Raw genomic sequence first — 14,520 nt, 5'->3', positions numbered from 1 at the left:
TAAAAAAAATTACACTGAACTTGATAATCTTACATTGAATTTGTATGAATTGAGAAGTTCAGCAAACCCACTCCTCCCGCTCATGTGTTCCAGTCCCTGGGGGCGGAGGGATACACCCATATATGGGCTTTATAGACATGTGCTGAGGTATAGGGTATGTTTTTTTCCTACTCAGTCCTCAAAGAGGGCATACGGCATTGTGATGCCGCTATGATTTTTCTTAAATTGATTAGCTAATAAATTGCAGTGCGTAATTGTACAGGTAAACAAAAAGTCTGGTTTGATATTATTGAAGTACTCGTTAAATCTTCTATACTACACTGAGAAAAAATGAAAAACGGCCCGTTCACACAATTCTTAGCTGTTGTTTCACTTTTCCTTTGGGCCTTACAAAAATAACATTATTCGATTTTTTTTCTATCCTTAAATAGGGTCAGATCGATTGCGGCACACACCTATCCTACTTTTATGGGAGTAGGAGCACCCCCCAAGCATCCCGGTCCATCGCTCCTCGCTTTGGTTTGATTATATTTATTTTTGTTTTGTATTTTATTCAACTGACATTAGTTTCCAGTACTCACTTCAGGTGAAATGATTTGACATCCACTAAGTCTTGTGCAGGAGCCACCCATTTTTAACCGAGCTGAACTCCTAAGTGTCAGCGACACAGAAGCCTTTCCCTGGTTATCAGTAATAACAAAAACGACAGTGTAAAATATTTGTAAACAAATGCATTGAGCAACAACAGGCCACAAAAATTGCCTTGTTGGATAACATACACATAATTGTTTTGTGTTTATACGTATAGGTACCTAACTTTAAACTTTGAGTAACGTAAGTCTTACCAAAACATTTAAGGCTACTTGGAAGTCCAGATCGAAGAAAAAGGCACATGGAATACACAAAAAATGGATGCGAATGCAAAACCTCCGTCCTAACTGAACAGGTCCCACAATTGGCCACTTTTTTTGGAATCTACGATGTTTACTAAAAAGGAAAAAAGACGGATGAATCCACTCCTTCCAATACCTCTATACCAGTTGGATTAGTTTAGGAGAAATCTGCACACTTGTAATGAAATAGCTCTCCTTTAAATTATAGTGCGACACAGTTGGCAATAAATTAATTAATGAACTTTCAAATATAACTTTTCAGTGCCTTTTGGCAGATAACAGAGGGTCACTGTTGCACAACTGGTGTTACCTAAGTCAGTCTTGGTGCATTTACGAAGCCCTTACCCTTATCTTTATATCAATTTTTTTAATAAGAAAAACCTTGAGTGTATGGTATCTCATAAAGAAATAAAAAACGCACCCGAGTGAATTGTTGAGTTATATAAGCACGCGGGAATTTTTAAGAACACGAGTGAAGTGCATAGAGAAGCACGAGGCGTAGCCGAGTGCTTCTCGCACTTCTCGAGTGTTCTTAAAATTTCCCAAGTGCTTATATAACTCAACAATGCACGAGGAGAAAGTTTTTTATTTCTTTTATGAAATGTTAAAGAAATTGCGCGCGCTAAAACTCGTGACGTAAGCAGCGTGCATTATAACTCAATAAAGCACGCGCGTGACGTATGCAGCGTGCTTTATTGAGTTTTATAAAATGGTCGAGGAATTGCGCGCGCTGTGATTGGTCAATTCGAACTCATTATAATCCCATAAAGCACGCTGCATACGTCACGCGCGTGCTTTATTGAGTTATAATGCACGCTACTTACGTCACGAGTTTAAGCGCGCGCAATTTCTTTAACATTTCATAAAAGAAATAAAAAACTTTCTCCTCGTGCATTATTGAGTTATATAAGCACTTGGGAATTTTTAAGAACACTCGAGAAGTGCGAGAAGCACTCGGCTACGCCTCGTGCTTCTCTATGCACTTCTCTCGTGTTCTTAAAAATTCCCGCGTGCTTATATAACTCAATAATGCACTCGGGCGCGTTTTTTATTTCTTCAATAATGAAGTCAAACTGACCAATCACAGCACGCGCAAATACTCGGACATTTTATAATTAAAAATAAACGACACGCAATTCATGCAGAAGCGATAACGTTTCCCAAGGGGTTTTTCATAATTTTCTGGAAGTTTGTCAAAAACAATAACGCTAGCTGACAACTTCCGTGTTGAATGATTGTTTACAAAAGTCGCGTTGCAGCGTTACACTAGATATACGATATGGGATACTTCTCGCGAGCGAACAAGGCCAAACGCTGTCTCGTTAGGCCCATTGCGTTTAAAGAATTTAGAAAACACCTTGTTATAAAGCACGCACTCAAAGTCGTACTTCTTTGACTCAACAGAAACTTATACAACTAGCACGAACGAGCTTTTGACTTAATGATGGCGTGAGCAAAAAGGATTTATATTTTGATGATCATAATAAAAGGGTGATTTATCTTTTTTTCCTTGTATTGTTTTCTTAAAGAAATAGAATACAAAAACTGAAAACCTTTTCTAAACGTTTCACTTGAGTTAACGGTACTGTGGGAAAAACAGCTGAGCAATGACGTTAACCCCGACAATGACAACGAAGTTAGATGCCTTGTAAGTGATAAATCTTCATTACATACCCGATTGCTAATTGTACCTCTGCGTCGTATGTCGCTTTACCCACCATTTCCAATCCAATAAACGCGTCTTTTGTTTTCATGTTACCGTTTTCATCGCGTCTTGTAAACATGCCCATGGATATAATAAAGTCTGCATACATTTTGAACGTCTCCTTGAAACTTATGTAACCATCTATGTACTTTGACGATATAAGCTGGACATAAAAGCAAACACATATGTGAATGAGTATGAACGAAGCGTGTCAGTTTAAAGCGATAAACCTAGTGCTTCAGTCAGTCAATTAACCAGTCAGCAAGTCAGTCAGACGGTCAGACAGTCAACCAATAAGTAGGTCCGTCAAAAGGTGCTTCTCTTCGCTTGTCGGTCAGTTACCCACTGACATACTATAATCTCATTTTTTTCTCCAACTTGGACACTTACTCACCGGGATCTTTGCTTCCGTTTGACGACTCTTGCTAAATCTTATTTTCTCTTTCAGGATGTCCCTCTTGTGCCTTCTGTGCTCCTTGTGTAGCTGGTCTAGACTAACGATGGCAACAGCTGTGCCGTTTAAAACGGACTGAACTGGTAGAACTTCAATCAGCATGAAGTCTTTAGTCACATGTGATTCCACCACCTACAAAAAATTGTGATATTTTAAGGTCAAATGAAACCAAATTTCGTTCTTTTTTTTTTCATTTTATTTTAAACCAAAGTGCTAATTAAGAACCAAATAAACATTCAGTAGTTTCAAAATAATTGGACTTGGCACCGCAGAGATATTTTAAGATAAAAAATGCTTATTTTTGGCCTGCATAATCGTAAAGAGACGTCAAAAAACTCAGAGCCCGTTCCATACCTTCTATTCCAGCGCGCGGTCATTGTGGAAACGTTTTCGTGGAGCCTTCAGAAATCTTCGTAGTTTTTGCTTTATTTCGCGCTTAAAGGCTCAGAAAGTAGAATTTTGCCTTAAGTTAACTTAACTTCCGCGACACAATATTTTGTCTGAACCTATTGCTAAATTGTTATAATTTACTCTGTGACTCTAAATTTTCCCTCAAGCCCCATTTACACTCATTTCAAACATATGCCAGCCTCAGAATTATTTCGAATAAATATTCTACTCATACTTGTTGCTCTCGGAAACTGAAATTAGACCCAAGGAAACCTTAAAAGGTGTACACTTAAAACTCGAGTCTTGGAGGTAAAAAAAGCGCTTTTGAAAGTAACTAAGCCACTTTTCGAGCGCTGTTCACCAACTTAAGGACGTTCGCGCCAAAATTTTCTACTCGATAGATTTTTTTAAAATTTTTACTGCTGCCAGATAATGAATAACTTGTGTCAGAAATGTAAAAAAAGTTGGGGTCACCGACTTTGTTTCAGAGATAAATCGTGTGGAAAACTACTCTGATTTTGAAAAATTGGCGCGCGTAATTCAGCAGTGATTACAAGGATGTAGTTAAAAATATCGAAGATTAGTGAACTGATGCAAACGATCTTAGTCACATTTTGTAGAAGGGTGTCTGTTACATAAATAATTCATCGTGTTATATCCTTTTTGTAAGACTTGACCCTGAAAAAAGGCATTAAAAACTGTCGTACGGCAAAACGAAAAGCTCAAAAAGCGTAATTCAAACGTCAGTCGGACAATAAAAACAAACTTCCACTCGATAGATTTTTTCATTTTCTCGCAAAACGTAGATATTAATTAAAAAAAGTAATCCGTTAAGAAAAAAGTAGGGGTCACCGACCATTTAAGAGAGCAAACTCCAAGTGAAGTGAGCAGAACGGCTACCCACCCTATATGTGCTTAGATAGTTTTCTCAGCGCGCGCGCTCGTGCATGACGTGGCATGACGTTGCGATATGAATTACGTGCGCAGTAAGGATGCGCATAAACAATTAGCGCGAACGTAGTGATTGCCTTGGTGCAACAACTTTGGCATGGGTTATCAAGAAAGGATGTATTAGTTTCATTTTAATGGATTTAATAAAATAATAGAAGATATTCTTCACCATTGAGATAAAGGGATGACTTCTCCTTCCTATGATGGAATCATTAACTGATATCTGTTGTTGACCGTCAGGTTCAGTTATTATCAAGCCATAACTGTTATCGCCCCCGGTACAGACCACGTCATCTTCAGATGGTGAATCAGGCAGACGTGGCTTAAACCTTAAAAACAAACAAGGAACAACACCAACTGTCAAGAAAAAAACACTTGAATTCTTCCTACAAGATAACGTTAATTCCAGCTTCATAACCTTTTTTCAGACAGGTTACTATATGTTATCTCTCAATGTGAAGCGCATAAGTTGCTAGAAAGCTTTATAATAATAATAATAATAATAATAATAATAATAATAATAATAATAATAATGATAATAATAGTTAATAATAATAGACTTTATTACTGTTTTTGGAAAAGAATTACAACAGGATTTCAGAACCAAAAATTAGTATACAATTTAATGGAGTAAGAAGTGTGCATATATGAATAAAAATATCTGTATTGATTTAATAAAAGGTGTCTAAAAATTTTTGACACAGCTCTAGTTCTAAAGCCATATTTTTGCAAGGAGCTTTGAATGAATCGACTAGTTATAGCTCAGTTTCAACGTGAATTACTCTCATATATCTCTATATGAACCAAAAAGACTGCAATTACGGCATTTTGTTCAAATCATGAATTCTACCAATTTAATTTGTTTACAACATGAAATAACATCAAATGAAAACAAAGTTTAAAAGCGCCAGAGCGAGAGATGGACTGAAGCTTTGTAAATCCATGCATGGTCTAAAAATGAATTATCAGAAAGCATTTTACATCGACGCTCGCTTCATTTTCAAGGAATTCGGGATTAAAATAACTAAATAATTCATGACTCAGCGGAACGATTCGGTCATAGTTCATGTCAATTGTGGGCCAGAAAACCATACATATCGATTTGCTTCTCACTAACAAATCACAGAACGCTCTGATTGCTAGCTCAGCCAAACGGCAAAATAATCATCAAATGAAGAGAATTCTACTCACATAAGGGTTTGAAGTGATTTCCTTTCGACCATCAGCTGCCCTCTTTGCAACTTTCTCATCTTATTCACAATGTAATACCCCGGATGTGGAAAAAATCGTTAAAAAGGGAACCAATACCTCCGGACATTACAACAGAATATTTTTAAGTCTTCAGCCACGGAAAAGTTCAAGCCAAATATCGTCATGACCGCCTTCACATCAGCCCTAAAGTCTAGTTTCGAGTCCTAGTTGATGTGGCTAAAGATCTTTGCTGTCTAAAGCAAGCACTTCATTATCTATACCTTGCACAACGTAGCGAGTCAAGTGTTCAATCCGTTAACGTTTTGTATAAGGTAGTCGATAATAGCCGACGCATAACTTGCAAATCAATAGACTTCCACCCTTTATGATGTCCTCCGGCAAACTTCTCTTAGACAGCAAAAATGAAAAACTAGATCACCTCTGTTCTACAAGTCAGCGCGCGCCATTAGAATTCAAAGTTCGGTAGATATGGCGAGTTGGAGCCTGGGGTCAACTAACCAAAATTAAATGGAAGGAGGGTGGAGGGGGGAAGAAGAAGGGATAAAAGCCATGAGTATAAAATTTAAATCACTTTATTTCCATTGAAAGTAAGCCAAATAATCTCCCATGTCCTTAAAAAAATTCTCAACCCCGTTCATTTTCCTAACAGCCCGATAGCCACTTTTTCATAAATCAAGACAGATATATTGTAGTAAAAATATAAAACAATATTATAAAAAAATGGATAACATCATTATAAAATCTGACAAAACTATCATTTTGGTGGCTCATGTAAAAGTATTCATTAGGTTTCTAGTCAATGAGATGCAGATGTAAACCATTGTTCCCTTACTTGTCTGTCCAGGTAGAGTTCTCTGTGCACCTTTCAAGCTCTGTTTCAATAAACATCATATCTGAAGTTTGATTGATTCTGACCACCTTCTCGATAAACCCGTGACTTTGTGCAGAGACCACAACATCTCCTGGCCTAACGCTTATCACGTGATGTTTGCTTATCACCAGAAACTGAGAGAATACCAAATCGTCATCCACTTTGTAAATATGCCCCACGCACTTAAAAACCGACGTGTCTGAAAATCAAGTTCAAGGAAAACATATTAGCCCAGCAAAATTGTGTAAGTCCACAGGAATTCTACCCTTCATTAAAATTCTAGCAGTTCCATATTTAGCACCAGTAAAGTTTTAGCAGTTTTGTATTTACGTTACTGTACATTTATGCCGACGAAAAACAGGAGAAACTGAGTTGCTTTTTATGAAACTCACTCGCAGGCACTACATGAACAACTGTATTGTTCAACGTAATATTTCCATCCACGAGGCCATACAAATTATCTAAGTTTGGTTCCTCATCCAATGTAGTCTCGTCATCCAGCTCAACCGGAGAAACCTTCTCAGTAAAATCCGCATACTGAATGACGTCCTCAATCTTCGAAGGTGTTCCAATTACTATCGTGAAAGGCCCTGTAGATTGTCAAAAAAGAAACATTTAGAGTCCACAAATAATTCCATTTCCAAAACAGAAACAAAACAGTGCTTCACTGCACTGCCTAATAGCGCTAAAGAACAGGAATTAACGATTTTTTTTTTCAGCGCCAAAGATCCAAGAGGAGAAAACACTTTCGCTCTGGATTCCAACTCCGCTGTATTGGGCGTAGGGCAGGTTTGTTCGAAAGCCAGAATTAAAAGTTGATCGACAGTTCAATTTCCCTGGTATAGAATTGTTTTTACTGCTTATGTTTTGTGGAGTTTAAGATTGAGTTTAAGTTTAAGTTTAAGATTAAGTCAATGTCAAAACTGAAGGAAAGAAAATGTAAACAGAAAGCCTCACTGAAACTTTTTAAAAAATCAAAACTCACTATAATCCTGGATTAGGTAACGCTGCTTTTATCAACCCCAGCAAGCGTTTCAAAGATCCTCCCTCACTTGAAAAAGTTTCAGGGTTGCTCCAGGGGAGGGTTCTAGGGGTGGCGCCCCCTCCCCCATTTCGATTTTTAAATACTAAAAAAGACAAGAATTGAGAAAAAAATCCTTAGGAAAGTCAAGGAAAGGGCAGAGTTAAAATGAAAGGTTCTTCAAGTAATGTTTCCTTCTTGAACGTGGCATACACATTCGTTCTGAACGGCTGGGCATGTATAACGACCTGCTTTCGGACGTGATAGACCGCCCCCCTTTTTGGGAACGCCCATGAGTTAAGTTAAGACAATAACTAGTTGTGGTTCATATACATCTAATCGTATTTACGTAAACAAATCCTACCTATAGTTGTAGTGTCGTTAACTTTGTGCATCACGCCGCCAGCTTGTGCACTAGACAACACATCACCAACGTTGATTTTCAGACCACTAGGAACAACGAACACCGTTGTTGCATCGTCATGCCCAGGAAGAATGACAGGACAACTGTAAATGATGGTGGTGTTAGGATCGATGACCTTGACATTGCTTTGTAGCATAGTGTTATTTATTCGGTTTGGATCTGTGAAATCCACTTGTACCAAACCATGAGGGCAACGTGTTTCATTCCACGCTCTGCATTTTCCCTGTTCCTGTTAATTTAGCAAAGAGCTTTCTTTGTCAGTTCAGGAAATTGGTATGTTCCCTAAATAGGTTAAAATCTCTTTTCTAATGCAAGGATCCGGAGAGCAAGAAAGGTATTCTGTTTCAGTGCTTAAGTTCTTTTTTTTGTAGCATAAAGCGACTAAGCGCAATGCTACTATCCTTGATGGGATGGTAGTCCATCACAGTCTACAACTCCCTCACCCCACTCCCTCCCCCTTGACTTTCCCTCATAATGACTGGAGATATGCCACTCCTTTTCGATGGAATTATAGCCCATCGCACTCAGGTGAGTCCCAGGCTTTTGTCAGGTACACCAAAGTAGAGAGAGGTGCAGAGAGTGAAGTGCCTTGTTTATTGGTAAAAGACAAAGAGAATTATTAATGAAGGGAAGATCCTCGCAGTTCTGAGCACAACTAAACTAGTTGTGTTCATAACTACGAGGATCTTCTCTTCATTAATTCTTATCCGCAGTTCAAATATATGATTTCATATATTCTTAATTTCAGAGTGAATTATGAGAGTTTGACTCCCATAACTCTACAAGATCGGGAGTACAAGACCAGCTCATTAGCTGGTTGGGCCACCGCACCGTTAACAAAGATACTCTGTAGCAATCTTACCACATAATTATAGCACTTTTCCAAATCTTCACATTTCTGACATGACTCTGAGGTAGTTGTCTCTTGTGTGGCGTTACACTGCCTGCTGGTGCAGTCGACCCTCTGTAAAACAACAACAGCAGTGTGTTATCAGGATAATAACTTTTTTTAGCTTCCGTCCCTCTCAGTCCTTCATTAAAATCTCAAACTACATGCCGACCGCTCTAGTGAACCAGTTAGTCAGTTACCTGTATTTTGTTCGAACAATGGTTAACACTACCAACAGTGTAGCAAGTGTAGTAAAACCAATCTGGACACTGTTTAGCATAAGGCCCAACAGACGTTCCCGGCATGCATTGTTGTGAGCTGTCGCACCAGCCACACGCTGACTCCTGGGAACAAGTCCAACAACGATGATACTTGGTACAGTAGGAATAGGTACAGCCTCGTCCCTGAGAGAAATGAAATTATAAGTAATGTTTACTTAATGTCAACATTAAACCCAGCATCTGGCTGTTTGCCATGTCTTTTCCCATCAGGCAATGTAGACACGGTTTCGTTTTAAAAGACTTACGAGAAATCCCGGTGTACACTTGCACGCATTTGGTCCCACACATTGACCTTTGCCAGAACAGTTGTGTATGTCATTACAATGAAACTGAGAACAGTCGCGTCCAGTCCATCCCCGATAGCAGAAACATGTGGCACCAACACAGTCACCATTGTGGAAACAGCCATTTGGACAGCGAATAACTAAAAAAGAACCAAAAATACTCATCAAACCTTTAGGATAAAACAAATTAAAGCACACCTACTATGAAATCTAGTTTGTTACAAGATATAAAGATCGCCCATTGTTCGTTCCAGTGTAAACCTACTCTTCGATGTTCTACTGAACGACCATTACTACGAGGAATGTAGCATAAGTTCATCACATTAGACTTACTGGTTGTTCTTGTGCAGACGAAAGGATACAGACTGTTGCACGGAACAACTTTCAGAAGTCCGTTGTGTGTCATCACGGTACATTGCTGGCCCGTCTTCTCCTCACCATTTTGTCCTTCCTGTCCAAGAAATAGATAATTTTTAGTTGCCTCCCTCTACATAAATAAGCGTAATACAATAAATAATGGCATTTTATAATATAAAGACACATACCAAGTCGGCGTCTGTTGACACCCATATAGGCACAGGTGGTTTTCCATCTGGTCTTGATGCTTGTATTGTCATGTTGATAAGTTCCATATCATCTGGTATAGCCGGCGTTGCCACATGTCCTCCGTAGTACTTTAGATACAAGTGAAATACAAAATTCAAACGATTCGACTGCGCAATATAGATAAGAAGCAAAATCTGTTCACATAGGTATTTTTATGTGTAGTTCCCTGAACTGCGGAGTCTTAGACATTAAAGCAATTTTAAGTTAAAGATCATTCTCATTTGAAAGATGCATTAAGAGCAATTCCTTGTATTAAGAATGGAACAAAGTGGTAAATGAAAATATTTGACACCCACTCAAACTTTGAATGCAGTAGATATTCAGGCGGAATGTATAAAAATGCTCATTTTTAAGGTTGCAACCTTCATGTTGTCATGGCAACACCCATTGTCTGTTTGGACTCCTGAAACAGTATTTTACATTTTGCACATTTCATAGCAATTTCTGAGTGAAAAATTAGGTTTGGAGACACAAACAAACAATGTGTGTTGTCATGACAACAATAACGTTGCAACCTTATAAGGGACGTTTTTGTATATCCCCCTAAATATCTAACTACATGCAAAGTTTGAATGGGGGTCAAACATTTTCATTTCCCATCTTGCTTGATTTTTACAGGAAATTGCTCTAAAGTACGGGCTCCGGAGCAAGTGCAAGTACTCCAAATTTTGCGTCATCGTTCAATTTCTTAGCCACCTCTTTGACTATAGCCACTGGCCCAGCTGCATACCTGACAATAATCCTTGGCCTCCTTTAATGTCCTACTTCCACTTCCAAATACATAGCACGTTGATTTTGCGCTCAGCCAGTCAGCAGGACAGCCAACTAAAAATAAGGACGTAAGATTGGTTAGCCAGTTGGAAATCAACTCGTTATGTTATGACTGTAACTAGATCGACAATTACTTTTTTAAAATTCTTTTTGCTGTTGTACTTACAGGATAAGATGCTCCTGGGCTGCAACTTTATGAAAGGTTTAAATTTCACAGTGGCCAGTTTGTAATCATCCCCTTTTTCGTAAATTCGCGAACCAACTGAAGATTCGATTCCTACTCCCCACCAGTTTAGCGTTGCATCAATCGGATCAAAAACTGCTTGCTTCGTTGAACTGAACTCATAAACACTGGACGGATTCTTAAAGTTATTTCTGTGGTATTCCATCGGTCCGTTGGACTTGATAGTCGCATAGTGTTGTCCTTTATTAAGATAGAAAGTGTTAAATTCACACTTTTGTTCTTTGGACAAAACGCTGGAAAAGTCGTACTCGATGGAGTGTAACCCTGAGTTGTTGTAGAAGAAATTATTTACGATCTCACTTTGCATCTCAGAAAGTTTTATGGTACTTCCCTGACCCAGGTTACTTCTAAACGAATTGTTAACGATGTAAACAAAGCTGTGATTGCGTGCCAACTCGTCTCTGTCTTCAAGAATTATTGTTTCATTTGCATTACTGAAGAACGTGTTGCCGTATATCCAGCTTCTTGGTAAGCTTGTTGCGTCGCTTCGTCCTAACTGCGCTTGAAACCCGCCTAAGCGATTTCCAGAGATGAAGTTGTTGGCAAGCGTGAAATTGTTGTCCTGGATATCTATGAAAATAGCACTCTTTTGAGGCACGTTTGAGGGAGAAGCAGGCGTGTCAGTGATTTTGCAACGTTCGATGATGAAATGAGGTCGTTCATCGCTACCATCGGATATAGAAGTGTAGCTTATCGCTTGATGGCTGTTCTCACGGAAAACACTGTTAAATACTCGGTGTTCTGCAGAAAAAACGTTAGATCTAGAAAACATTCTTGTCAAGGAGTATTGACAAACAAAGAAACAATGACTCAGTCAGTACTTAAAAGAAGCATAAATTGAAAGAAAGGACGCGTTATGTAAGAAAATAAGTTGAAGTTTAGTTTTGGAACAAGCTAGTTAACTCTTGCTAGCCTTTCCCCATGTTTTAGTAACTGGAAAGCTAAAAGTGTGAGAGGAGTATCCTGATAAATGGACAGCCCAGAGACGAGCTTTGTGAAATTTGATGCTTATAGCTAATGGGATCCGGATTTTTATCGGTAAAATTATTCGTTAGTCGTTAAGTAGGTTACGAGTAACGCGTAGCACAAAGAGGGAGCGGTTGAATTCCTAGATAAACCGTGCGTAGAAAAAAGGATGAGCGGAAATAGTTTACCTTTATGAGTACAGCGTCTTAATTCTAAATTGTCAATAATGACAACGTTTCTGGAGTAATAACTTGTCGACTTGTAGTATTCGCCTTCAAGCAGCAGTCTGTACTCATCAACATCATTGGAAAGGTCAATAACAACTTTCCTCCAACTCGATAATTCGATGTTTTTTGCTTCCCAGATTAACTTCTGTTTAATGATAGGATATCTTCCTATGAAAAAAGGAAAGAACAATATAAAAAATATCCATGCGTTCTTTGAATTATCTTGCCATGTTAGAGTTCTTAATATCGCTCCATTTTAAGGATTAAAGCAGTAAAGTATACCAAATTTGCTTAAAATGGTTTCTCAGTAATAGTGAGAAATATCAAAAGGGTGATCTGCCTGTACGCAGTCTTTAAGGATTTAAGCCAAACACTCAAATGCCTGACGAGAAATTAAAGTTATTTTCCAGGGGGGGGGGAAGAAACTTCCTTTGTTACGCGACTTAAAAAGGGGACATAGCGGTGCCGGGCAACCGAGAATGCGCAGCAGCTATCGAATGGTTGCTAAGGGCGTAGTGAATAGCTTGACAAAGTTCATTGTTTAGTTTGCATAATTTGGTCTTGGCCGTGCACAAAACACAATAGCTATTTGCATTTTGATTGCCCCTTTTGCCGGATATCAAAACAACAGACAGTGATAACGGTGTCCAGTCTGGCAAAAGTAGAAAAAAGCTTGTGAGTTATACTAAGTAAAAATAACTCCAATGGTTCTGAAATTATTTCCCATTTTTTTGGTTGTTAAATTTCAACTGTGACAAATTTTTTCGCTTGTTATTCCACGCCGCCAAAACATTCTCAGTGAAGTGAGACATTAGGTGAGAAATCTGGCTGAGAATACCAAAAACATCTCAGCGGCGTAAATCATCAAACGCAAACACCGCCACTATTTGCATTTCACACGCACGCAGTCATTGATATTTAAATCTTTCTGAGAAAACAAAACTTTGGTTTGACGTCTTTCTTAGCAACGGCTTGATTGATATAGACTCGCACCGTTTCCAGGCACTGCTATGTCTCCAAAGAAAAGTGCCGACTTTCTCCCCCCCCCCCCCCCCCCTGTTATTTTCCAATGAATTCTTAGCCGGAATCCTGGGTAGAAAACATTCATTACCCGGTCAAAAGGCGTTTCGCTCCAACAATAAATTTCTACTCTTCGTACTGAGTGATGTTGGATCATAAATTGTACTCGTCCTCCGTCTTCTTCAGGATTCAGTGTAAGACTATAAGTAATAAATATTTTAAATAACAAAATATATTTGACAAGCCTGTTTGAATGTAGAGTGACAGTCCCGCTCTTCCTCGTTTTGCCATGCGGAAAAAGAACACAACAGTGCATAACTTTGACAGTTTTGTGATCGGAGGACTGATGATGGCAGCGCGTCCATCCGCTCTTTGCCAAACGTCGTCATCACCGATGTAAAGCTGCTTCCCTGAAATGAAAAAAGGTAATTTCCTAAGATTCCTTTACAAACCTTACTTTCCAGTTTTTATAGCAGCTATCTACCGAACAAAGTATCATTGAATTGTCCGTCGCAATTTCACAACGCAGTAAATGCTTGCTCTTCACTTAGAAAGACCGATTATGAAAACTAATTGGGGACGCTATATACATAAAAATAAATCTAAGCGACATAAATTTAAATATATTTACAAATTTCGGGAGAAAACCTTACTACATAGATTAATAGATAAATAAATGAATAAATAAATGAGAATAGAATATCAACTTTAAAATATAAGAAGTGTAAAAAGTAAAATGCAATTAAAAATGTAAAATTTAAAAATTTAGAGCTGCCTAGCAGACCAAAGTAAACCAACCTCGCAGGAACTCACGACTTTCGTGAGTTCCTGAGAGGCACGTTTTACATTTAAGTAATGTTTTCTTTCACACGAAGATCAAAATATACCGTGAGTTCAAATTTCAAAGGAAAACAAAACATTTGGCTCGAAAAATCAGGAGGTTAAAGAGACTGTCACGGCTGAGTAAAGATCATTTTTTTACATTTTGCCACATACTGGCTATGAAACTCAATGTTTGGAAAGAAATTACTTTTATGAATCTAGATGACAAAACCATAGCATTATTGCCAACAAATGTGCCCCCGGGTGTTATAATTTAAGTTACGAGCAAACGAGATTAACTTTGAAAACTGTTCAGCCCAACAATATTATAAAAAACCCATATTGCAATCCCTTTCAATGGTTTTCACTTTTGGCCATTCCTTCCTTCTTTAATTTGTATTTGCTGTGTTATTGCAATGTTTCTTTACTGTTTTAAGAGAACACATTTATAATTCACCGAATTCTATTGTTTACATGCCTAGATTTTGC

The 14,520-nt window shown here is 38.3% G+C and overlaps 2 protein-coding genes across 2 annotated transcripts in view; one reads left to right on the top strand and one right to left on the bottom strand.

Moving 5' to 3' along the window:
* Positions 1-14,520, top strand: part of LOC144628981 (CUB and sushi domain-containing protein 3-like) — a 732,439-nt gene that overhangs the window by 544,759 nt on the left and 173,160 nt on the right. The window lies entirely within an intron of this gene.
* LOC144628752 (protein bark beetle-like) overlaps positions 1-14,520 on the bottom strand; it is a 58,323-nt gene that overhangs the window by 28,372 nt on the left and 15,431 nt on the right. The window contains exons 8-23 of the mRNA XM_078486872.1: positions 13,455-13,619; positions 12,151-12,357; positions 10,919-11,737; positions 10,712-10,806; positions 9,921-10,049; positions 9,709-9,826; positions 9,337-9,515; positions 9,011-9,214; positions 8,784-8,885; positions 7,862-8,150; positions 6,869-7,066; positions 6,438-6,675; positions 4,563-4,722; positions 2,993-3,184; positions 2,585-2,761; positions 582-680 (exon numbers count right to left, since the gene is read on the bottom strand). Of these exons, the coding sequence (XP_078342998.1) occupies positions 582-680; positions 2,585-2,761; positions 2,993-3,184; positions 4,563-4,722; positions 6,438-6,675; positions 6,869-7,066; positions 7,862-8,150; positions 8,784-8,885; positions 9,011-9,214; positions 9,337-9,515; positions 9,709-9,826; positions 9,921-10,049; positions 10,712-10,806; positions 10,919-11,737; positions 12,151-12,357; positions 13,455-13,619 (3,371 nt within the window). The remainder of the gene's footprint in view (positions 1-581; positions 681-2,584; positions 2,762-2,992; positions 3,185-4,562; positions 4,723-6,437; positions 6,676-6,868; positions 7,067-7,861; positions 8,151-8,783; positions 8,886-9,010; positions 9,215-9,336; positions 9,516-9,708; positions 9,827-9,920; positions 10,050-10,711; positions 10,807-10,918; positions 11,738-12,150; positions 12,358-13,454; positions 13,620-14,520) is intronic.

Source organism: Oculina patagonica, chromosome 10 (genome assembly GCF_052425735.1).
Source record: "Oculina patagonica isolate OP01 chromosome 10, crgOcupat, whole genome shotgun sequence".
Taxonomy (NCBI): domain Eukaryota; kingdom Metazoa; phylum Cnidaria; class Anthozoa; order Scleractinia; family Oculinidae; genus Oculina; species Oculina patagonica.
This window is presented reverse-complemented; position numbering and strand designations above follow the sequence as displayed.